The 22,712-nt window shown below is 48.9% G+C and overlaps 1 protein-coding gene and 1 long non-coding RNA gene across 3 annotated transcripts in view; one reads left to right on the top strand and one right to left on the bottom strand.

Moving 5' to 3' along the window:
* The window catches only part of COL11A2 (collagen type XI alpha 2 chain), a 103,513-nt gene extending 81,808 nt beyond the window's left edge, over positions 1-21,705 (top strand). Inside the window, exons 48-67 of the mRNA XM_077923418.1 lie at positions 1,957-2,010; positions 2,129-2,182; positions 2,850-2,903; positions 4,572-4,679; positions 5,367-5,420; positions 5,516-5,569; positions 5,808-5,861; positions 6,017-6,070; positions 9,689-9,796; positions 11,027-11,080; positions 11,250-11,303; positions 12,018-12,125; positions 12,817-12,870; positions 13,643-13,678; positions 13,791-13,844; positions 15,151-15,418; positions 16,292-16,404; positions 16,652-16,720; positions 17,778-18,020; positions 19,810-21,705. Coding sequence (XP_077779544.1) covers positions 1,957-2,010; positions 2,129-2,182; positions 2,850-2,903; positions 4,572-4,679; positions 5,367-5,420; positions 5,516-5,569; positions 5,808-5,861; positions 6,017-6,070; positions 9,689-9,796; positions 11,027-11,080; positions 11,250-11,303; positions 12,018-12,125; positions 12,817-12,870; positions 13,643-13,678; positions 13,791-13,844; positions 15,151-15,418; positions 16,292-16,404; positions 16,652-16,720; positions 17,778-18,020; positions 19,810-19,956 — 1,794 coding nt within the window. The 3' untranslated portion in view covers positions 19,957-21,705. The remainder of the gene's footprint in view (positions 1-1,956; positions 2,011-2,128; positions 2,183-2,849; positions 2,904-4,571; positions 4,680-5,366; positions 5,421-5,515; positions 5,570-5,807; positions 5,862-6,016; positions 6,071-9,688; positions 9,797-11,026; positions 11,081-11,249; positions 11,304-12,017; positions 12,126-12,816; positions 12,871-13,642; positions 13,679-13,790; positions 13,845-15,150; positions 15,419-16,291; positions 16,405-16,651; positions 16,721-17,777; positions 18,021-19,809) is intronic.
* On the bottom strand, positions 7,925-15,062 carry LOC144326703 (uncharacterized). 2 transcript variants are annotated; one of them, XR_013391682.1, is made up of 3 exons: positions 14,612-15,062; positions 12,537-12,618; positions 7,925-9,122 (listed from the first exon to the last, which is right to left on the bottom strand). It is a non-coding gene; the product is annotated as an uncharacterized LOC144326703 (long non-coding RNA). The 2 variants fall into 2 exon arrangements; XR_013391683.1 differs by having other exon boundaries at positions 7,925-8,039.
* Positions 21,706-22,712: the final 1,007 nt, after the last annotated feature.

Genomic DNA, 22,712 nt, shown 5'->3' with positions numbered 1-22,712 from the left:
TATATTTTTATTTATACTTTTCAGATACCGTATTTTTCACTCTATAGGATGCACCGGACCATAGGAGGGGGAGAACAGGGGGGGAATTTTTTTTTCTTGTTCTCCCCCTCTAAAATAAGGTGCGTTCTGTGCATTCAAGGTGCGTTCACCCGAAGCCTCTGGAGCGTGGCGTTCCTTAAATTTATTTTTAATATCTTCTGCATGTCCAAATTCACTTAATTTACTAATTTATTTATCTTATTTATGCCGATCGAAAGGTCGGCGGTTCGAATCCCCGCGGCGGGGTGCGCTCCCGTTGCTCGGTCCCAGCGCCTGCCAACCTAGCAGTTCGAAAGCACCGCCAGGTGCAAGTAGATAAATAGGGACCGCTTACTGGCGGGAAGGTAAACGGCGTTTCCGTGTGCTGCGCTGGCTCGCCAGATGCAGCTTGTCACGCTGGCCACGTGACCCGGAAGTGTCTCCGGACAGCGCTGGCCCCCGGCCTCTTAAGTGAGATGGGCGCACAACCCCAGAGTCTGTCAAGACTGGCCCGTACGGGCAGGGGTACCTTTACCTTTACCTTATGTAACTGCAGGTTATTACAATTAACCCTACCAGTGTTCTTATCTGTCTTCAATTAATCTGTAAATATTCAATAAACCATTTCCGCTCTTTTATAAAAAGTTTGTTATCTTGATTTTTTATTTTTCCGGTAAGTTTCGCCATTTCTTTATATCCCTTAAGTTTTTGTATCCATTCTTCCTTTTCTGGGACTTCTTCTTTCCATTTCTGGGCAAGTAACATTCTTGCCGCTGTAGTTGCATACATAAATAAGTTTCTCTACAATTTAGGTAGTTCTGTCCCTATACAGGCGCCCCTAATGGTGGTGTTTTGGGGTTCCTGTTTCTAACTGCATTGCAGGTTTCCCATTGGGGTACTTGGTTTGCTCTTTGGCAACTAACCCAGCTGCCAGGCCCTTCTCATCTTCCTGTGGAAACTCCAGGCCCAGCAGCAGTCTATCTCGACTCCTAGGTTCTTTGGAGCATTTGAGCACTGTGAGGACAGGAAGGGGGCCTTGATGTTTCCTGTTGGGCCTGACCCAGCTGATTTGGAGCTCTTCGGCTCTTTTTACATACATATCTGCCGGACGGCTGGTTTGCTGCCTTGACCAGGTGTGGCTGACTTGTGGCCTGCAGGCCAGAGCTGCCCCATGGGAAGTGGCTTCCCAGCTGCTACAGCTTTACCCCCTGATCAGATTTTATTGGATTTTGGCTTATCTGCTGGCTGCCTGGCAACGCTCTGGGCACCTTCCAACTCTCCCTCTCCTTGAGAGCTAACAGTGTCTTCCCTGGGAAGGAGGGGGGCCGGGCTGTCCTTTCCAGACTCTGACAGCCAGCTCTCATCTGCAGAGTCGGCCCCTTGCTTGCTTAGCTCAACTTCTGAGGCCGACTCTTCTGCTGTGCTCAGGGGGGCCACGTTCCTGCAGGCTAGTGCTGCCCCATGGGAAGTGGCTTCCCAGCCACTACAGCTTTACCCCCTGATCAGATGCGGACATAAAAGATCCCTCTGCCTGCTCTTGACCGATGCCCATGGCCATCTGTCAGGGATGCTTGAGATTCCTGCCTTGTGGGGGTGGACTAGATGACCCTCGGGGTCCCTTTATCATGTTGCGGTTCTATGATCTTAGTGTGAAGACCAGAAGGGTGAGATTGGGGACTAAGCCCTCTGCCTGCTCTTTAAGAGGTGAAACTGTGTGTCGCCCCTTTGAGTTTGGGAGCCTAAGGATAGGGGGGGGCATCTTTTTCTGAATATTATGGAAATGAAAGCAACGGGGGTCTCTTGCCCCCCTCCCTTTACTGCCTGTCAAAAGCAGAGTGTTTGCTAAGAGCAGCACATTGGTCCTTGAGTCGGACCTGAGCATCAATCACCCACAGAGCAGGGCTCAGGTGTTAATAATAAATACACCTCTCCATGCAGGGACCCCCCGGACCCCCCGGACCACGTGGCCCAGCCGGACCCTCTGGAGCAAATGTGAGTATTTCTCCTTCCACAACCCCCCATAACTGCTACACCCTCGCCATCCATTAACTGATATTCAGCATGGACTTCTAGTCTAACAGTTTGCGGTCTGTTTTTCCTTCCCACACAGGGTCCCCAAGGCCCGCCAGGGGGCGTAGGAAACCTTGGTCCCCCAGGACAGAAGGTAAGTGGCTGGGAGACAGGACTCCTGGGTCCTCTGGGGAGGTTAGTTGGGAGTGGGGCTTGGGAGCCAGTATCCCTGTGTGTTCTGAAAAGCGAAACTGGTTTCCCTGGAGCAAGAAGGGAACAAGGAGGAAGCAGCTGGAGGGAATGACTCCTCGTTTCGGTTGTCTCTATACTAATGCACAGAGCATGGGAAATGAACAAGATGAACATCCAACTGTATGATCCTATGATGCAATGAGTAGGGTCTGTGTGTGTGTTTGGGGATCTGGGGATGAGTGGGTATTTATCTCCTCTTCCTGGTTCTTGGTTCTCTGGATGGTGAATGAGCTGTGAGTCTCTCAAAGGGACTCCCCCCCCCTTAGGGATCTTGCTCCCCAGATATTCATGATCCCCTCCAAATCCCCCCAATTGCCCCCACTGCCTAATGAAAGCTCTCTTGAGCCTATTATGTTATATTCACTGTTCCCAAGTCTATTTACAGTGAGGGGCGTGTCCTGGAGAGAACCTCAGGGGCCAGGTTGAGAGGGCTGGAGGGCCTGAGATCCAGAATGAGTAGAAACACACACACACTGGCTTGGAGTAAATGAAGAATGGAGGATGGGAAGAGCTTTGGATAGGACCAGACCCACACCGACACAGCCCTCCATATCCTTCTGTCGTTTCAGGGTGAGGCAGGAGAGCCGGGAGGTCCTGGAGTCCCTGGAGAACCTGGGGGCAAGGTAAGAGGCCCCCTCCCCCTCCCTCCTTACCTGCCCCATCCACCACCTCTGCCACCACCATTGCGACACCTGTCCTGCCCAGCACCCATGATGGGATTCATTGACAGGAGTGAAACCCGCGTCCTGGTGAGGGACAGGGGAGAAGAGTTTGATTCTCTCTCCATTTGAAGGCAAAGCACCTCAGTTCGGACTCCCCAAAACCATACGAGGACCAAAGCGCAGAAGCATCATTATTATTCAAATGGCAAAACAAGCTCTGTGAGTTTGTGGAAATGGCAAAATGGACGGCAGTCGTTAGAGGCCATTCAAATCAGAGAATAATTAAAGAGTGGGATGGAGTGAAGGAATACATGAAAAAATATGGTTCTGGAACTGGAATATTAATAGATAATGTGTAAAACGTTCAGGGGTAAGCAAGGAAATAATAAAAGAATCAATTGAATAATTATTAAACTACAATGACACAACAAGATGGAAGAAGTAAAAAAAAAATATTGAGATCACACATGGGTGAAGGGGAGTGGGGGGTATAGCGGAATTTATAGAAAAATTCTAATATAATATTTCTAATTGCATTGCATTTATATATAGCAAAGGGAAGTCTATAGCAATTAGGTATATTTTAATCTAGTCACTATGTAATAGGCTTATGCTACAAAACGAATATGGATTTTGAATTTGATGTTTGTAATTCTTTTTCGGTTTTGGAATAAAGTTAAAAAAAGTAAAAAAGTAAAAAATAAAATGTTGCATTGCAACAAGGTGCCCCAACTAACTCATCTACCCAAGGGGGCAAAGATCAGTGCAAAACAACAGACAAAAATGGGCAATATTGAAATAAATAACAAAATTGTCCAGTAACATCTGAAAGACCAACTGAGTATGTTCTGGATAGAAGCTTTCGTGTGCAGGCATACTTCTTCAAATACCATCTTCTTCAGATACCAGCTGTGCATGCACATGAAAGCTTATACCCAGAACATACTTAGTTGGTCTCTAAGGTGCTACTGGACAATTTTTTTTACTTATTTCGACTGCGTCAGACCAACATGGCTACCTACCTGGAATGGGCAATATTGTAATCGATCCGTTGAATTTGTGTCCTGCCCTTCCTCGCTTTGTGCCGGAGGAAGTTGCTTTGCCAAAATTTGTGGGTTAGGCACAAACGGCCTGCAAAACTGCCCATGGGGGGAGGAATTTGTACTAAAATGCTGATGGGAAGGACTTTGAAAAAAAGTAATAAATGTGGGGAAGCAGGCTAAAGATTGGAGAAACGGGAAAACCAGAACTTGTACAGTTGCCAGGCCCTGATCCAGGTTCACCGTACAGAACTTTAATGTCTGACATTTTCCCTCCCGGCCCCCAAAATCCTTCATGGCCCTCCATAGATGCTTTCTTCCCACAGATGCAAACGACCCACTGCCTAACCTCAGTGTGACCACCTTTTCTCTCTGCCCCCATTCAAGACCCAAATTTAAGGGCTTGGTTGCTGGACCAGGCAAAAAAAATCCTTCTGGTTTCTCCTGCAGTGGCCAATCCAGCCCCCCCTCTGCCCTCCCCAGAGTCCCCCTCCCTCCACACAGCCCCTGGCATTTGGAGGGTAGACTGCCTCTGGAGCTGGAAGCCCCACTGAGCCGTTTTGCCTGACCGCCATTCCTCTCCCTCTAGGGCCCACGGGGAGAACGAGGAGAGAAAGGCGAGGCTGGAGCTGCTGGCGTGGCTGGGCCCCCTGGCGGGAAGGGCCCCCCCGGAGACGACGGCCCCAAAGGGAACCCCGTAAGTGGTACTGCAGAGAGAGAGAGTGGGACGAGTCCTGCCTTGGCGGGGTTGGGCTAGATGACCCTCCGGGTCCCTTCCGACTCTACAATTCTGTGATTCTCTGTTTCTATCTCCACTTGATTTCATTCCATTCTTGGGGGGACGTTCCTTAAAATTGGGAAGGGGGCTGTCATTGAATGAGATGGAAAAGGTAAAACGAAGCCATGTGTCTGTTAGGAAGGAACAGCTGGGCAACTGGGAGGGAGGGCTTAATCTCTTTTTTTAATTAAATATATCTTTATTAATTTAAAATAAATACATTTATCAGAAAACAGACTTACATACAAGTAAACAAACATGCAATCAAACAAACAAATAACAGAAAAATCAAACAAACCACCACACTGTAAGATACAAGAAGATAAATATAATTATCATCCTATATATTCCTGATACTGAACACAATTATAAAATTTACAGAGAAGAAGTTTAAAACTGACTTCCAATTAATCTCACTGTACTTTATCTATCCATTACAGTTACATATTTCTTATATAATTTCTTTTTACCTCCCTACAAACTTATATTTATACAATACAGGGATCAGCCTAATTCCATTGTTTTCCAAAGACCCTTTAAAGATTTCCCCAATCCTTATAGACCTTTTGTTTTGTTTGGCCTAATCTCTCTCCCTCCCTTTTTTAGGGTCCAGTCGGTTTCCCTGGAGATCCGGGACCCCCTGGTGAAATGGGACCTCGGGTGAGTCATGGGACCACTTTCCCTAGGAGCCCCCACGGAAGGGCCAGGATCCGACCCAGGGGCTGACCGTGACTTTGTTCCTCTCTTGCCAACAGGGCCAAGATGGAGCCAAAGGCGACCGGGGAGAAGATGGAGAGCCGGGAGAGGCGGTAAGCGCTCTAGGTCTGGCCGGAAAGAGGTTCCGGGTCATCTTCTGCTGGGTTTGGTTCCAGACATGATGCCTCCTGCGAGTCCACCCTCCTCTTTCCCCAACGGCGAAGGGTCTCCATTACCTTCTTGGCTTCCCAAGACGTCCTTCTGCCAGAGTCGCCTTCCCCTTCTGTGTCTTCTTCCCAATTCTACTCCTCCCCGCCCAGCGTGACCCCCTTCCCTTTCTCCTCCCTCCAGGGTTCTCCAGGACCCACTGGTGAGAACGGACCCCCCGGCCCGCCTGGCAAGAGGGTGAGTGGAGAGGGAGGGGCCTGGTTGACCCACGAGCCCAACCTCAAGAGGGTCCAGGCCCTTGGGCATCGGGGGCCAGAGAGAGAGGGGCCCCTGTGCCTGGGGGCCGGCTTGGCATCTCTCTGAGCCCAGTGCCTCCCCATCTCTCTCCACAGGGTCCAGCCGGCACCCCAGGCCCCGAAGGACGCCAAGGGGAGAAAGGCGCCAAGGTGAGTTACCTGGTTGCCAGGTAAATGGAAGCGGAAGCGGGACAGGCAGGTGGCTTGGCCACCCTAAAGAAGAAACTATGGGATAACAGAGGGGTACCCAAGAGCCCATATATAGTCTTTACGTAGGTTCCCTATTGGTAGGAGAAAATAACAGAGGCCAACCAGAGAATATTGAAAAGCAAAGCAGCTAATAAGCCTGATCTTCATTGAACTGTTGCAACAGGGTGCTCCCCTCACACGCAGGAAAGGAGGAGGACCCAGAGCAAAGCTGTGCCTGCCCTTATATAGACATTTTAAATTCCCTGCCCTGGACCTCAAGACCACCCCCAGAAACATCATACATACATCACAGAAAGGGAGGTCTACAGCAGAAATCTGAGTGCGTTGTTTACCTCCTGTTATTGTTTATCTCCTGTCTGGCAGGTTACCAGTTAATGCTTACTTGATTGGATACCCTGGGGAGCCTGGCCAGTCTTTTGTAATGACAAATACTTACCGTAGTTCCTGAGCCAGGTCACAGGCTCACACCCTATTCAAACACAGACATACCCTTAAGACAGGATTTACGAAGGAAAAGACAATGGGGAGGTTTTTCCATTTTCCTTGCAGAGAAAACATTTGGTCAGTTTGGGAATCAAAAATGGTTTCAGGTCAGTCTTCCTGTGCTGATCTATATACGTGCTTGGTTGGTACATTTATGAACATTAATTATATATCTAAGACCTTAAAATTCTTATCACAGGGCAGATTTTTGTTTACAACAGTGTGTGTGTGTGTGTGTGTGTGTGTGTGTGTGTGTGTGTGTGTGTGTCTGTTGGGGACTTATACCTTTCTGTTTTCCATGTGCTCCTTTAATATTTGAATTTATTTGCCCTGCGCTCTAAGGTCCCAGGGCAGGGGTTAGAACAATTGAAATATATTTTTTACTGCTCCTTCATGTGTTTAAAAAAAGAGATTTAGTTGTGATTCCTGCATTGTATGACCCCTGGGCTTCTCCTCCAACTCTGCAGTTTTATGATTCTTGACCTCCCTCCCTCCAGGCTAATCCTACTCCCAAAACCCCTTCAAGGACTTGAATTTCCCCAGCCCACTCCACATCCTGGTCGCTCTCCTTTGCCACTCTGCAGGGCAGCACAACCCCAGTGCACGTCTACTCAGGAGTAAGCCCCGGAGAGGCCCACGCAGAAGTAATTGCTAGGTGGCAGAATTGTGGCCTGAGGCTGTTCCTCCGCTTCCTCCTGCCCCAGAGGGATTTGTAGTTGGTTTAGGATGGGTCTCCCAGGGACAATTAAAAAAAGAAAACAAAAACCCTGAGCTGTAATTTCAAAAGATTACGGGGCGATGGCTGCAAACCGCTTGAGGCTGCGAAAGAACAGAAATAAAATCCCCTGCCGAAATGAAGTTGGAGCCCTCCCTCGCTTAGGCCACCTTGATTATATATTTCATGGAAATGCAGGCTACAAATTCTCGAAAGGGATAAACAGCGAAAGAGGGCTTGGAAACTGGGTGCTCTGTTTTTTTGAAACAGAACAACGAAGTTCTGGGATCTTTATCTACCTGTTAGGACAGCAACGCACCAGCTCACACACCTGCCGCCATCGCTAAACAGCTGTGGGAGACGGAGGTGTTTTGCTCTTCCCAGAAAGCAGAACTGAAAAGCCCCACAAGGACCAGTTAGCTCTGATTGCACGGGGTTGGGATAGATGACTCTTGGGGTTCCCTTCCAGCCCTACAATTCCGGATCCTCCCTCTCAGGAGACAAAAATGTTTTTGTATATGTTGGAAGCTGCCCAGAGTGGCTGGGGTAAAATTATTATTATTATTATTATTATTATTATTATTATTATTATCATCATCATCATCATCATCATCATCGTCATCATCTCAATGTGCAAGAGTGGCCTTTGTTTACAAATCTGACAGTCTGTTTCCAAGAAAACGAGCTGCTTCAGGGACTTCGGTGCAGTTTCTTAAAAAATAATTATCATTTGGTTTTACGAATTTGTTCACATTCAAAATCACAAATAATAGAAAATTACACAAGATTCTTCCGAATCTCTAGACTTCCCTCCACGGGTTCTTTAATTAACCTTTCCAACGGCATATTGCAAATCACTCTAATTTGTCAGTTGCCCAAAGTCCATGTAACATTGCAAGAGTTATTTAAGACCTGCTATAGAGTCAAAATGCTTACAGTGGTCTTTCATGTATAATATTAATTTCCCCCATTCTCCGTTGAAGTTTTGATCCTCTTAGTTTCTGATTTCCCCGGTCATTTTTGCCATCTCTCCATAGTCCAACAGCTTGGTCCGCCATTCCACGCTGGTGGGGACTGACTTGGGTGCAGTTTCAACAGGCTGGGACAGACCCTTCCACCATAATTTTGATTATTTTTATATGAACACAGCCTGGGGAGTTTGTGGCTTTGGAGGGAAGGGGTGTGTGTGTGTGTGTGTGTGTGCGCCTAATTTTCTCCCTGCTGGCTTTCCCCCATGCAAATCCCAACCCCACCTCACCCAAAATCCCCGGGTGGGGAAACACAGCCAGATGGGTGGAGTGTAAATAATAAATTATTATTTTTATCTCATTGTTGGGGCTCCTGCAGAACTGGCAGCCCCCAAACTTCACCCAGCCTCGCCCATCCACATTTTAATTCAAGGCCTGTTGGGTGAGGTGGTTTTTCTGTTTTTTATCGGTAAAGGTTTTCATTTCCTTTTATACGTCGTATAAGAACGGGTGAAAATCAAAAGATGGAAAATCTGAACTGTGAAATCGGGGTTGGACTAGATGACCCTCAGGGTCCCTTCCGATGGCACGATTCTATGATTCTTTGATACTGCTGTTTGTGGAATGTCTTATTTAGTTGTGAACTACTCTATTTGTTTACTTATAGTTAATAATAATAATTGGTATGCCGCCCTTCCTCCACAGATCTAAAGGCTGTTTACAACATAAAAATGCAATACAAAAACCACATAATACAGAATAAATCCCGCTTGCTGGTTTTCCATTTGGAGGACCTGTTCAGCCGCTGTAAGAATGGGCTGCCAGCCTGTGTAAATGAATGAAATTTATTATTACGGTCACAGACCAGTTCCGGTTCACTTACAATATCAGGAAAATCATAAAACACAACAGGAATACATTGAATTGCAATTGGGTATAACAGAGACAATTCAGATATAGCGGCAGTTAAAAATATATATTAAATCTTGATCATTAAAATATAACCTAAAATTGTCATTTAAAACCTTAATCATTATGATAGCACAGCTTGTTCCCTGAGTTTTATGGCAGTCACACAGAATTTGGCCCCCCTGAGCGTGATCTCTAGGTCCTTGTCCTCTACCAGGAGTTTTAGACACTGAAGTTCGGACCCATTTGGAGATTTTGGTATAATGGGAGTGATAAATACCGAGCGTATATCCCCGCAGAAACGGCAGCGTGGAATAGCAAGAAGGAAAGCAACTGGGTTGTGCGTCTGGGCAAATGCAAAACTATTCCGAGACAAAAGTGAGGGGGTGGGGATTGGCCGCTTTGTGGACTTGTCGAGTCAGAAGGGACCCCCAGGGTCATCCAGCCCAACCCCCTGTGACCTGCTTCCCCTTCCCTCTCTAGGGAGAGCCAGGAGCGCTGGGAGCCCCAGGGAAGACGGGGCCCGTGGGCCCTCAGGGACCCCCAGGGAAACCAGGGACGGACGGACTGAGGGGCCTCCCCGGATCAGTGGTAAGGAGACCGACCCGGACGCCTGGGTTCTCTGGGAGGGGCCGGGTGCGCATGTGTGTGTCCACTGAAGTCGGGCTCAGTTGGGGCCCCCTCGTGTGGCACCAGGGGAGCCTCAAAGACCCCCACCAGTGGGGCAGGGTTGGTGTCTTGTGGTCCTCCAACCAAGTGCCATTGCAGGATCCTGGAGAGTTTGTGGGGGGCGTATGGGGTGTCAGGGGAGGGGTGGCACCTCTGGTGGGGACATGTCTTCTCCTTCTGGGGTGGTTTGTCCACCTTTGGCCCCCACCTTGCACTTGTCAGCCTGGGGCAGGGGTCCCGATCCCAGGAAACGCAGAAGGCAGTGGAGGAAGGAAAACAACATGGCGGCAGGTTGCGAGGAGGTTTTTGCTCCTCAGGAAAGCCGACCTGAGAATCATCTCGTTTTTGTTTTTAATAATGCTGTATTGTATTTTAATATTCGGTTGGAAGCCGCCCAGAGTGGCTGGAGAAACCCAGCCAGATGGGCGGGGTATAAATAATAAATTATTATTATTATTATTATTATTATTATTATTATTATTATTATTATTATGGAGGTGCCAAAATTATGGCTGAAGGTGGTCTCCGTAGAAACTGCTACAGCCAATGCTTAGTCTACGGGGTATTTTTATGTTTAGTACATAATCCACTGGTTTTTGGATCGATTCTAATTTTCCTGAAATAAAGCGAAGACCAGAATGGAAGGTGGTTGAAATCTCTACGCTTCACATGGTTGCTTCTGAATGCTATAAATAAAGTATGTTCAATCAGGATAAAAAATAGAAGGCACAGTGGACGCTCAGGTTGTGAATGTGATCCGTGTGGGATGCAGGTTTGCAACCCGCAGCGGCACGTCTCCGCATGCACGGGTTGCGATTCAGTGCTTCTGCGCATGTGCAAAGAGCGATTTAGCGCTTCTGCGCATGCGCGACTGCCAAAACCCAGAAGTAACCTGTTCTGGTACCCAGCTGCAGCAGCCGTTGTGATTCTCCAGCAGTTGAAGAAGATGGGTTGGGGGATGCATTGGAGCAGGGAGGGGAGGGGCCTGGTGGGCGGGGCCAGAGCAAACGTGGGCGGAGTACTGGGCACTTTGAAGGGCGGGGCTGCGTGAGGCCACCGATGGCCACCTAGGGAGGCTGAGAAGGGCTGCCTTTGGGCACTGAATTTCCCACCCCGACTGAACACTTTTGCCCCCCTCCCCGTCTCTTCCAGGGGGCACAGGGCAAGCCAGGAGCGACCGGCCAGGCTGGGCCCCCGGGACCAGTGGTGAGTGTCTGGGGTCTTCTCCATGGCCGGGGGGGGGGGGATGGTGGGTGGTGTGACAGCCTATGGGGAGAGAGCTAAGGGTCCCAACCGTTGGGCCTCTTGCAGGGGGTTGAGCTGGATGACCTTTGGGTTCCTTTCTGACTCTACTATTCTGCGGTTCTTCCTGCAGGGCCCCCCCGGTTTGCCTGGGCTGAGAGGCGACTCTGGACCCAAAGGAGAGAAGGTAAGGCGAGGGTTCCCTCCTTGGATAGGGGGCAGTTGCTTCTCTGTTTGCCCCCAAGATGTCCTTGCCACATCATCACTTTGGTCTCTTAAGTGATGAACGTCAAACTCAGCCAATAGAAAAGGGACTGTTGGTCAGGGAGACCTCTGGCTAGGAAGCTTCCCCTCCGTGTTCAATGGGCAAAAATGGACAAATACAGGCCCAGTTTAATCTGCGGGGAAATGTAACTTGAGATGGGTGCTTTCCAGGTTTCTCTTGGGGGTGTGAAATTGACTAGACCACAAGTGGCTTGGGATCTGGAAAGTAACTAGATCGCAGGTCGGTTGCAAACTGGAAACGGATGAAGTCATAAATCGCTTGCAATCCGGAAACTGACTACACCATAGTTCGACTGCGAACGGGAAATTAACTAGACCATAAGTTGCCTGTGATAACCATAAGTTGCGGAAATTGGCTGGACCGTAAGTTGCTTGGGATCCTCAAAAACTGACTAGGCTGCAGGTTGCATACTGTCTGGAAATGAACTAGACCATAAGTGACTTGAGATCTAGAAATTGACTAGACCGTAAATGACTTGAGATCTAGAGATTGACTAGACCCTCAGTGACTTGGGATCTAGAAATTGACTAGACCCTCAGTGGTTTGTGAAGTGGTCCAGTCCATCCCCCCCGCCTGCCCTGGTGCCCCTCCAGTAAATGCCTCCTCTCCCCACAGGGACACCCCGGTCTCATCGGCCTGATCGGACCCCCAGGAGAGCAAGGGGAGAAGGGAGACCGAGGCCTGCCTGGCCCACAAGGCACCGCGGGGCAGAAAGGAGAAACGGTGAGTGTTTGGGGGCAGAGATGTGGGGCAGGCGGGATCCAAATAAAACCAGAACAAAGAACAGAGCCATCAGGGAAACGCCAACAGGAAACACAGGATGAAGGAGAATTTGTGGCCAGGCCTCCATTCCGGGGAGATTCTGTCGCTGGGATTTCTGCTCTGCGGGGGTTGGACTAGATGACCCTCGGAGGCCCCTTCCAACTCTAGGATTACACAGAGAAACAACCCTCCGTCCTACGAAATATCGACAACCACCTGAGTCTTCCTCCGAACACACTTTTGCACCACCGCTTGTTTCTTTTCGCTGTTTAATTTGATTTATTTTTTAAATTCTGTATCCTTAGGGTGAGTGAAGGGTGGGCAGTGGATAAACAAACAGGGATAAAAATGCAGATAATTTGTCGTTGATACCTGTTTGCGGGTTTTGTTGCCTTTAAAGGTTTCTCAACAAATAAACAAGACCAAAATCTTCTAGTGAAGTCGATTCTGATTGCTGCAAAGAGGGAGAGAAGTGAAGGGTGGGGGAGGGGACATTGGGGGGGGTGAGAAGCCGGGGGGGGGGATCTTCTGTGATTATAGCATGGGGAGAAGGTTGCAGGGACCAGCGGGGGGCCAGCTAGGACTCCTGGGTCCCCCGAGATGGCATGGCCTTGCCCGACTGACCCTTTCTCTCTCCGTTTTGCCCCCACAGGGAATCCCTGGTCCAACCGGCCCCCTCGGACCCGCAGGCCCCCCTGGTCTCCCCGTAAGTGAGCCCCCCCTTGCCCTCCACACCCCCCCTCCTGTGTGGCACCTTCTAACACCTTTTTAAAAAATCATGCTTTTCAGATTTAGACATTTCACAAATTTTTCAACCATTCTGACGTTTCAAAACTTGACTTCCTTCCCCCTCTTTCTGTGGCTCCTTAAATTTATTTCTAATACATTCTGCATATCCAAAATTAACCAAATTTGCTCCTTTATTTGTCTACTTTAAATATATAACCCTTATAAAACCGCAGGTTATGACAATAATCCTGGCAATGATTTTATCTGTAAATATTCAAGAAACCATTTCCACTCTTTTATAAAAAGTTTGTTGTCTCGGTTTCTTATTTTTCCGGTAAGTTTTGACACTTCCGCATAGTCCGTAAGTTTTTGTACATATTTTTCCTTTGCTGGGACTTCTTTGGGTTTTGAGGGCAAGTAACATATCTAATTGGTTTTTGATTTTTGAATTTTATTGTTAATCATGTTTTTATATAGTATTTTATGCTGCTTTTATAATTGAGTGTTTTAAATTTGTTGCTAGCTGCCCTGAGCCCGGTTTTTGAACCAGGAAGGTCGGGGTATAAATAAAAAATTATTAATATTATTATTATTGCTGCCGTAGTCGCGTACATGAATAAGTTCCTCTACAGTTTGGGTAGTTCTGTCCCTATAATTCCCAAAAGGAAAGCTTCTAGTATTTTTTTACAAAGATTATTTTGAACATCCTTTTAGTTTCATTATATATCATTTCTTCCTCCCTTCCTCAGGGTCCAGGCGGCCCCCCAGGTCCTAAAGGAGCCACGGTAAGAGCCTCCCCACACATTGAGCCCCCCACCCGCTTGGGGGGAGAGGCGGGGCGAGGGCTTGCCCCTCTTTCCCTCGCGTGCCACTCACATCGCCAACTTCCTTTCCTAGGGTCAAGCGGGACCCAAAGGTCAGCGCGGAGTCCCTGGTCCCCCTGGACGGCCGGTAAGAAAACCCCACACATTCCCCACTTCCTCCCCACACCCCAACGTCTGTTTGTTGCTGCTCCTCCAGCTGGGAAGGCGAAACCCTCCTGACTCAAAAGGCCTGGAAAACTGTGTTGTTGTTGTCTTAAAAAAATTATATTCATGGTAAATATTCAGTCAGTAGTGCTTGATACTCTTAATCCCAGGGTTGTGGGTTCGAGTCCCACGTTTGGCAGAAGATGGGTTGGACTAGATGACCCTGGGGGTCCCTTCCAAACCTGTGTTTCTGTGGTAATAATAAGAGCAGTGGGCCTGTTGGATTGGGTTCTTGTAACTGGGATTTCCCCACTCAGCCACCCTTCCTCAGGGCAGCCAAAAGGAAGCCCCTCTCCAGAGTTAAACTGTGGAACTCCTTGCCACCAGGGAAGTTTTTAATGTGTGACATTTTAATGTATTTTTAATCTGTGTTGGAATCCGCCCAGAATGGCTGGGGAAACCCCCCCAGATGGGCGGGGTACAAAAAATAAATTATTATTATTATTATTACTGAGTGTGGGAATGTTCAGGGATGCAGGAGAGGATATATTGTTCGGACCTTTCCAACTTTTGTTTACAAGGTCACAATTTTAGCAGAGTAACGTTCCCCTTTTTTAAACTCGCAGCGGATGCGTTTGCTCAGGCTCACTAAAGCCTCTGTAATAACTGTTCTGGTATTTCCCCCTTATTCCCTCATAAAAGAGAAGACACGACACAGTCTTCTATAAAAGTATAAAAAGGTTTACTCACACATCATTCTGTTCACAATCGGATCCCAGAAGGCAGACTTAGCTTAGAAAAGTAAGCAAAATAAACTATCTCATAAGGAGGCAGTCCCTTTGTCCTGTCTTGGCTGGAGCCCAAGGGAGCATCTTTGGCTAAGCAGATGTTGCTTCTTCGACAAAAGTAGTCACAGAGAGATGGCTGCCCTGCCCTGTGCTTTTGTCGTTACCTGCGCAGGTGAGGCCACGCCCACCTCTAGTCACATGCAGAGGAAGTCTGTCCCAGCCCAGAAGGAAACAGGAAGTTGACCTGCTGGCTGGACAAACATCCCTCCCCATGTGTAAACATGTGCACTCTAGGAATGTTGTACTTGACTGCTCTTGTGTTTCACATCCCACACTGAGAGGATTGGGCAAGTTCACGGCCGTGCTCTTGACTCGGAGGGGAACGTGGCCTGAATGGCGGCTGCCAGAAACCGCAGGAGGGGAGAGAGGGCTCTCAAGTTCGAATTCTGATGGGTGGGTGGGTTCTCACGTTCTCACCCGTTCTCCCGCCCTCGCGCCCAGGGACCCCCCGGAGAGGTGATCCAGCCGCTGCCCATCCAGAGGCCCAAGAAGAACAAGCGTTCGGTGGACGGCAGCCAGCTGGTGGCCGAGGAGCAGCCGCTGTCGGACGGGGCAGGCCAGGCGCCCTCGGAGGGCATGGAGGAGATCTACGGTTCCCTCAACTCCCTGCGGCAGGAGATTGAGCAGATGAGGAAGCCCCTGGGCACCCAGGAAAGCCCCGGGCGAACCTGCCAGGACCTGCTGCTCTGCCACCCGGACCTTCCTGATGGTGGGTTGGGGGCTCAGGGTCCCCTGGAAGACAGGAGTAATAATAATAGTAATAATAATAGTAGTAATAATAATAATAATAATAATAATAATAATAATAGTAATTTTATTCTTTACACCCGACCCATCTGGCTGGGTCAGGGTGGTGGTTGTCCAGCTGCACTTGAGTTCTTCCATGAGCTCCCAGCAAGCACAAGGGATGATGGGAGTTGTAGTCCAATGTCTACAGGTGGGCAAGGCCATTGCAAGGAGTCACAGAAGCCGCTGGGTGAGGCTTCCCGGCCCATCCTGCCCAAGCCACCAAAGCGGCAGGTGGGAGGTGCGATTCCTGCCTCGCAAGGAGGCAGGACAAAGAGCCTTGGGTAACTCACGTAAGTGAGCCCAGCTGCATCCTTTGGGATGAAAGCAGCCCAGGATTCCTAGCCTGCTTTGTTGATGCAAGGCGGGCGCAATGATAGAAAAGGGGACTTCCTGGAGGCAAAGATGATGAGAAAACCCCAGCAGGGATTTAAAATCTCAAAATGTGCAGCGGTTCAGTGTGGAAATACAGGCCCTTCCAAGTTCCTTTCAAAGTTCCCCTCTTCCCTAAGCATAGAAAGAGACCATAAATTGGGCAACCTAAAAATTGGTTTACTTACAAACTCTCCAAAGGTCAGGTTCATGTGATTTTCCGTGCAGCATTCAGAAAAAGTTGCGCAGCTGTGAGGAATCCTTTGCTTTAATGGAACCTCCAGACCCAGAGGTAGTCTATCTCGATTCCTTGTTCTTTAGCCACTGTCAGAATTAGATGGGGGGCCCCTATGGCCTGACCCAACTGCTGCTGCTGCAAGCTTTTCTGATGTTCCTTTCTCCTTTTCTTCCCCCCTACCTCCAGGCGAATACTGGATCGACCCCAACCAGGGCTGCTCACGAGATTCCTTCAAGGTCTACTGTAATTTCACGGCCGGTGGAGAGACCTGCGTCTTCCCCAGCCAGGAGATTCGAGAGGTAAGAGAAATGGGATTAGTTCTGCCGGGGGGACGGATGGACTCGATGACCTCTGGGGCTCCCTTCCCATTCTGTGATTCTTTGAATCTCTGCCCTCCAAATGTTGATTTGATTGATGCTCAACTGGACCGACTGCGATGTTCACGTGACGGAAAGCCTATTCTGAAATGATGGCTGCTGCCATTCTTATTCTTTATAAATAAAGATTGCATTCCGGTATATTTGCCTCTCTCTCTCCTTTTCCCAGGTGAAAATGTCGACGTGGGAGAAAGAGAAACCTCAAACCTGGTTCAGCCAATTCCAGAAAGGCAGGAAGGTGAGAGAATTGTGATCCAGGGGGTTGTTTACATGCTGTATAGTGACCCCAACAGTGTCTCTGGGGCTCTGCAGACCGAAAGGAGGAAGGAGAAGAAGAAGAAGAAGAAGAAGAAGAAGAAGAAGAAGAAGAAGAAGAAGAAGAAGAAGAAGAAGAAGAAGAAGAAGAAAAAGAATTTAGTTACACTACTTCTAGATTTCAAAAGGACGTCATAGAAGGGAAAGTGAAGTTGCTGGAGGGTGCATTTAGTATTCTGCTAGAATGGGAAACAAAAGATGAGGAGGTGAAATCAGTCATGATAAAACGGTTACAAGATATAGGTCATAGTATTTGAAGACCATATGTGGTGGGAATGTAAAGAAATTAAAACATTTTGGGAAATGATATATAATGAGTTGAAGAAAATGTTTAAACTAACATTTGTAAAAAAAAAAACCAGAAGCATTCTTGTTAGGGGGTGTAGGAAAAGACCTGCCAAGGAAATTAAAGAACATATTTATGTCTGCGACAACGGCGGCCACAGTCTTAATAGCACAAGGATGGAAGAACGAGGAAATACCGACAAAAGAACAGTGGCAAGGGAAATTGATGGACTATGCGGAACTGGCGGAACTGACATACAAACTGTGAGACAAGAACTGTGGCTTTAAAGAAGAATGGGAACTTTTTGCAAATTACTTAAAAACAACAACAAAATGAATTGGACTCCTTGGCTGGTTTTGAATAAACATACACAAATTAATACACATACACAAATTGTTATTAATAATAATAGTAATAGTAATAATAATAATAAATACCCCGCCAATCTGATTGGGCTGCCCCAGCCGCTCTGGGCAGCTTCCAACATAGTATAAAAACACGACTATGCATTCTTCACAGAATGCACAGTTCACCTGTGGAACTCCCCGCCACAGGAGGCAAGGATGCTTTGAAGGAGACAAATGCAGGGAAGAGACGGCTGCCCATGGCCCCTGGTCGCAATGGCTCTGCTCTTCCTCCACAGTGGAGTATGTTGCAGCAGTCTATCCCTGACTCCTTTTCTCCCCCTCGCCAGTTCTCCTACTCGGACGCCGATGGCAACCCCCTGGGCATCGTGCAGCTCACCTTCCTGCGCCTCCTGAGCGTCTCGGCCCGGCAGAACTTCACCTACCACTGCCAGCGTTCAGCCGCCTGGCACAGCCGCGGGGAGCCGGCCCCCGGGGGCTACCAGCGCGCCCTCCGCTTCCAGGGCGCCAACGAGGACGAGCTGAGCTACGACAGCAGCCCCTACGTCAAGGCCCTGCGGGACGGCTGCGCGGTGAGTCCTCCCAGCAGGGGTGGCGTTGGGCGAGAGCCAGGTTCCCTGGGTGGGGGGGCACCTGGGGGCCATGCTGTGAGGACAGGAGGCCGGGTCAGACGGGCCCCTTTGGGCAGCTGATCCGGGAGGGCCCTTTGTACGCCTCGGTGGAGCCTCCAGGGGCAGGGGCAGTCTATTCAGATTCCTTGGGGGCATTTGACCACTGTGAGAAGGGGATGGTGGTCTAGGTGGGCCATTGGCCTGATCCAGTAGTCCTTATGACAGAGTGGGCTGGTGGGGGGTCACTTTATGGGAATTTGAGGGGAATTTGAAGCTTTCACAGAGCTGAATTGAGCCTTTACGGGGAGTCTATCTGACAGCAGGGATTTCCAAACCACAAAAAGTCCAGCTCCCCTTTTTTTTTGAGTCATTTGTCATGGATGCTGTAGTAGAAATTCCGGTCATGGCACGGGGTTGGGCTGGATGACCCCCGGGACCCATCCAAATCTGTGATTCTAAAGCAGGTTTTTGGGTTGCTTTTTTTAAAAAAATCTATTTCTATGCCGCTTTGTATTCAAATAAATCCCTAAGCAGCTTACAAGCAAAAGACAAAAATGACATAATGGAACGTCACGGATGCAGCATAAATTGTATAGAATGCTTAACAAATCATCAGTAAAGCAATCAGAAACAAAACAATGACTGCTCTTCTACATAAGTGGTTCCTCAGCTTTTCTGGGGGGCCCTGCCCCCCTGGTTCAGTGAACTTACACTTCACCCAAAACAACACACCGTATTTTTTGCTCTATAAGACGCACCTGACCATAAGACGCACCTAGCTTTTAGAAGGGGAATGCAAGAAAAAAAATATTTGTAAAGGGAGCGCTGAGCAGAGCCTGTATGCATCCCAGGCTCTGCTCAGTGCTCCCTTTCACGAGCCGAGAGGAGCGTGTGTGCGGCGCTTGCAGGCTTTTCCCCAGGAGGGCACACATGCTCCACGCAGCTCGTGAAAGGGAGTGCAGCTCTTGGGGGCTTTTCCAGGAGGTGGGGGAAGGGACTGAGGGGCTGCCCTCTGTCCCTTCCCCCACCTCCCACAAAAGGCAGCAAGAGCCGCACGCTCTTTAAAGGGTGCGCGGCTCCTGCGGGCTTTTCTTCGAGGAAGGAGAAGGGACTGACGCTGCCAGTCAGTCCCTTCTGCCTCCTTGGGGAAAAGCCCGCAGGAGACGCGCGGAGCTTGGGGGCTTTTCCTGCCTGCCTTCGCTCCATAAGACGCACACACATTTCCCCTTACTTTTCAGGAGGGGAAAAGTGCATCTTATGGCGCGAAAAGTACGGTAATTCAGAAAAGCAGTTTGCGTGACCCTCTAAGATAATAATGCGACAAAATTCAAAGCAGTAGCGATAAATTGTACATTTGTTCAAAACTCAATTAAAACTACTTAGTTTAACTATGTAAAGAAAATGGATGGATGTGATCTTGGTCAAAGACTTTGCCAGTAGAAAAAGGAGGGTCCCCCCCCCCCTTCAAATATAAATGAAGTGGAAGTAGACAATAAGACTGTAGGTTTCGTTTCGTTCCCTGAAATATAATTTTTTGTTACGGTTTACCATTGTTTATATTTTGAATTGGATATATACGGGGCACCAAAACCTTTTAGGCGCACAGGGCCTCTAAAGGTCTTCGTCTCGCAGCAATGTTTCTGAACGCCAGAGGAAAAGTTTTTCTCGCACTCGGATCCCGCTCGCGGGTTTCCCACCACGTTGGCCAGGTTTGCCCTCACGTTCTCACGCCGTCTCCTCTCCCTCGCAGACACGGAAAGGATCGGACAAGACCGTCCTGGAGGTCCACACCCCCCAGGTGGAGCAGCTGCCTTTGACGGACGTTCGCGTGGCGGACTTTGGGGAGCCCGGGCAGAGGTTCGGGTTCGAGGTGGGGCCGGTCTGCTTCCGAGGCTAAGGCGGCGGGAACACCCTGCGCACTTCACTGAGCCCACCCCCCCGACCCCGTTTGCCCTTGGTCTCCGGGGGAACCCCCCACCCCACAAGCAGTGACGGAACAGGATCCGGCCTCTCTCCACGCCCCCCCTCAAGACACAGCGGATCCGCCGCCAACCAATGGGAGACCGAGGAGCATCGGGGGTCCAGGGCACCAATGCAGACCAAAGAGAAGTGGACCGTTTGGGACAAGCCAGATGATATTTTATCGCCATTCCTCCTCCCCACCTCTCCTCCACGAGTAGCGGGTCACAAAGCGAAGCCCCCTCCCCAAACATACAGGGACCCCTCCCCACTGTAGCTCTTTTCCCGCTGAACCCACTACTCTAACCACACCCCATGCCTGATCTTGTGGCTGTCTGTCTCCCCCCCCCCCCCCAAAAAAAAAGCACTAAAGCATCCCTTTCCCTATTCCTTCAGGGGTCCTTGGGGTGGAAGCGATTGGGGTGGGGGGGTATATTCAACAATAATCTGCAGAGTTTTCCAGTTGTAATTCCCCAGTCCCAAATCCGGTTGTAGCATTTCCCCCCATGACCCTTGCCCACCCCATAACAGGGACCCCCACCCCTAATGGCCACTCCCACCTCCTGCTGGCCCTTGCATCCGTTTTAAGACCTCACCCACCACCCATCCCAGCTCCCCAACAGGTGAGTGCTTTTTGCAAAAGGGAAGCCACAAGCCTCTTCTGGGCTCTCTAGGGCAGTCCCCTCACCGCCTAACAGACAGCACCAATTAAGCCCCACATTTACAGGAGGAAATGGGGGGGGGGGGTAGATACTACAGGAACCTGCCTGTGGGCTGGAAAGAGGCAGCTGGAGTGAACAACTTTGCTTGTCTCTATCCTAATGCACAGAGCATGGGAACCAAGCAAGATGAACTCAAGCTCCCATTACAAGGTGGCAAATGCCATTGAATAGGCACTGCTGAAACCAGAAGGGCTAAACGACGCTGGGTGGGGGCAAACTTGGTACAAAAGCCCCCCCCCCCCAGTTCAGAGACCAAGAGCAGAGAGGGGTCCTCTGGCTTCCCAATGGCCGCCTCTCCCCCAAACCCTTGTCATCTCCACACTAGCCACCTCAACAATCTTAGCTTTGTTTTTTTTAATGATTCTAAAACTAGACACTGCCCCTGGGAAAAGGATCCCCCCTTTTGCACAAATTACTGTCCCGCCAGGAATTCAGCCCCCTCCCCCTTGCTAAACTTTCAAGCCCCTCCCCCATGTTCTGCGTGCTTCTAAGAAGCGTCTTCTGCCTACCCAACTTCCCTTCGCCCCCCAGAGCAGCTCCAAAGACCAGAAAGGAAAACTGTGTGTTTTGTTTTGTTTTTTTATAAAGAGAAAAAATTAAATAAATTAATTATATTATTTAAAGGAGTGGATATAAGAAAAAGAGACTATTTTCATCTCCTGCTGCCTTTTAATTTTTACGGAAGGTGGAAAAAGGCGAGTTTCACACCCAGTTTTTGGTGCTCGGGAAGTTTTAAAAAAATAAATTTATTTTCTCTCGGCCGCCTGCAAAGTTCTTTCCCCCCACCCCTTCTCTCTTGAAAGGGGGTGCCCCCCCTACACAAAAGCTCCTCCTTGGCTTTTTTGTTTTCTTAAAAAGCAAGCGAGGGGCTGCCCCCTGGTGCTGGAAGCAGGCGACCCAACCGTGTAATGTTTTGTAATTAATTGTGGAAATTGTATGGTGCCTAATAGATCATCTATAATTTTGCTGCTTTCTTTGCCTCCGTTATTATTTCCTCGCCTTTGCCCGTCCGTTGGAGTTTCACTTTCGTACGCCCCAATAATGCAGCCTCCCGGTTGAGGGTCAACTAAAGCCTTCTGCAGGGGGTTCGAGGGAGGCGACCCCCCCAGGGGTCTCTGTGGGGCAGGGAGGGGGGGCCTTGATTCCTAACGCTCCACAACAACCAGCCTCTGGATCCAGCGAACCGGTGGGCAAGCAAGGAAGATGAAGGCTGGGAGATTCGGGACAGATAAAAAGGACTTAGGCACTGTTAACCTGCGGAACCTCTTGCCACAAGGCAAAGTGACCAACTTGGATGGCGAAGAGTCCCAGCAGAGGCAACAAATGCTTCCGAATATCGGCTGCTGGAAACCACAGCAGGGGGAGAGGGGTCTTGTGTTCGAATCCTGATCGCTGGCTTCCCACGCTAGGAATTTATTTTATCACACGATCTCAGGGCAGATGGCAGGGGTCTGGTTGGCCACTGTGAGAGCAGGAGTGGCACAAAACAAATAGCGTGAAAATCCCTGAAACGAGAAGTAATCGACTAGAAACATTATTTCTTGTGGAAATAAACTAAATAATAAAAATCAAAAAGATCAGTCTTTAACATCAGCAGTAACATCTAGACCATGCGAGCCTTTCAGCCCTGTTTAAAATCTAAAACAGCTCCTCTTGTATTCCTTTCTTTGACTTTGTGCCATTTAGGTTTTTAAATCTTTTTGTAAAAGCAGCACAAGAATTTTCACACTTGAGTCCTCAACCCTTTATGACTGTGCTTTGCTTTCTTCAAGCTGGGCTTTGTTTAAAACTTGCCATTTAGGTTTTCAAACCCCCTTTTTGTAAATTCAGTATTAGAAACTGTACTTTTCAGTCCTTAATCCTTTATTACTGCGTTTTGCTTTACCTCAGTCGAGCTAGGATTATAACACTTCATAATTTTTGGGGTTTGTACCCCTTTTTTTTGAATTTTGGTCATTTAAAGTTTGTGATT

The sequence above is a fragment of the Podarcis muralis genome, chromosome 2 (genome assembly GCF_964188315.1).
Source record: "Podarcis muralis chromosome 2, rPodMur119.hap1.1, whole genome shotgun sequence".
NCBI classification, from domain to species: Eukaryota; Metazoa; Chordata; class Lepidosauria; order Squamata; family Lacertidae; genus Podarcis; species Podarcis muralis.
This window is presented reverse-complemented; position numbering and strand designations above follow the sequence as displayed.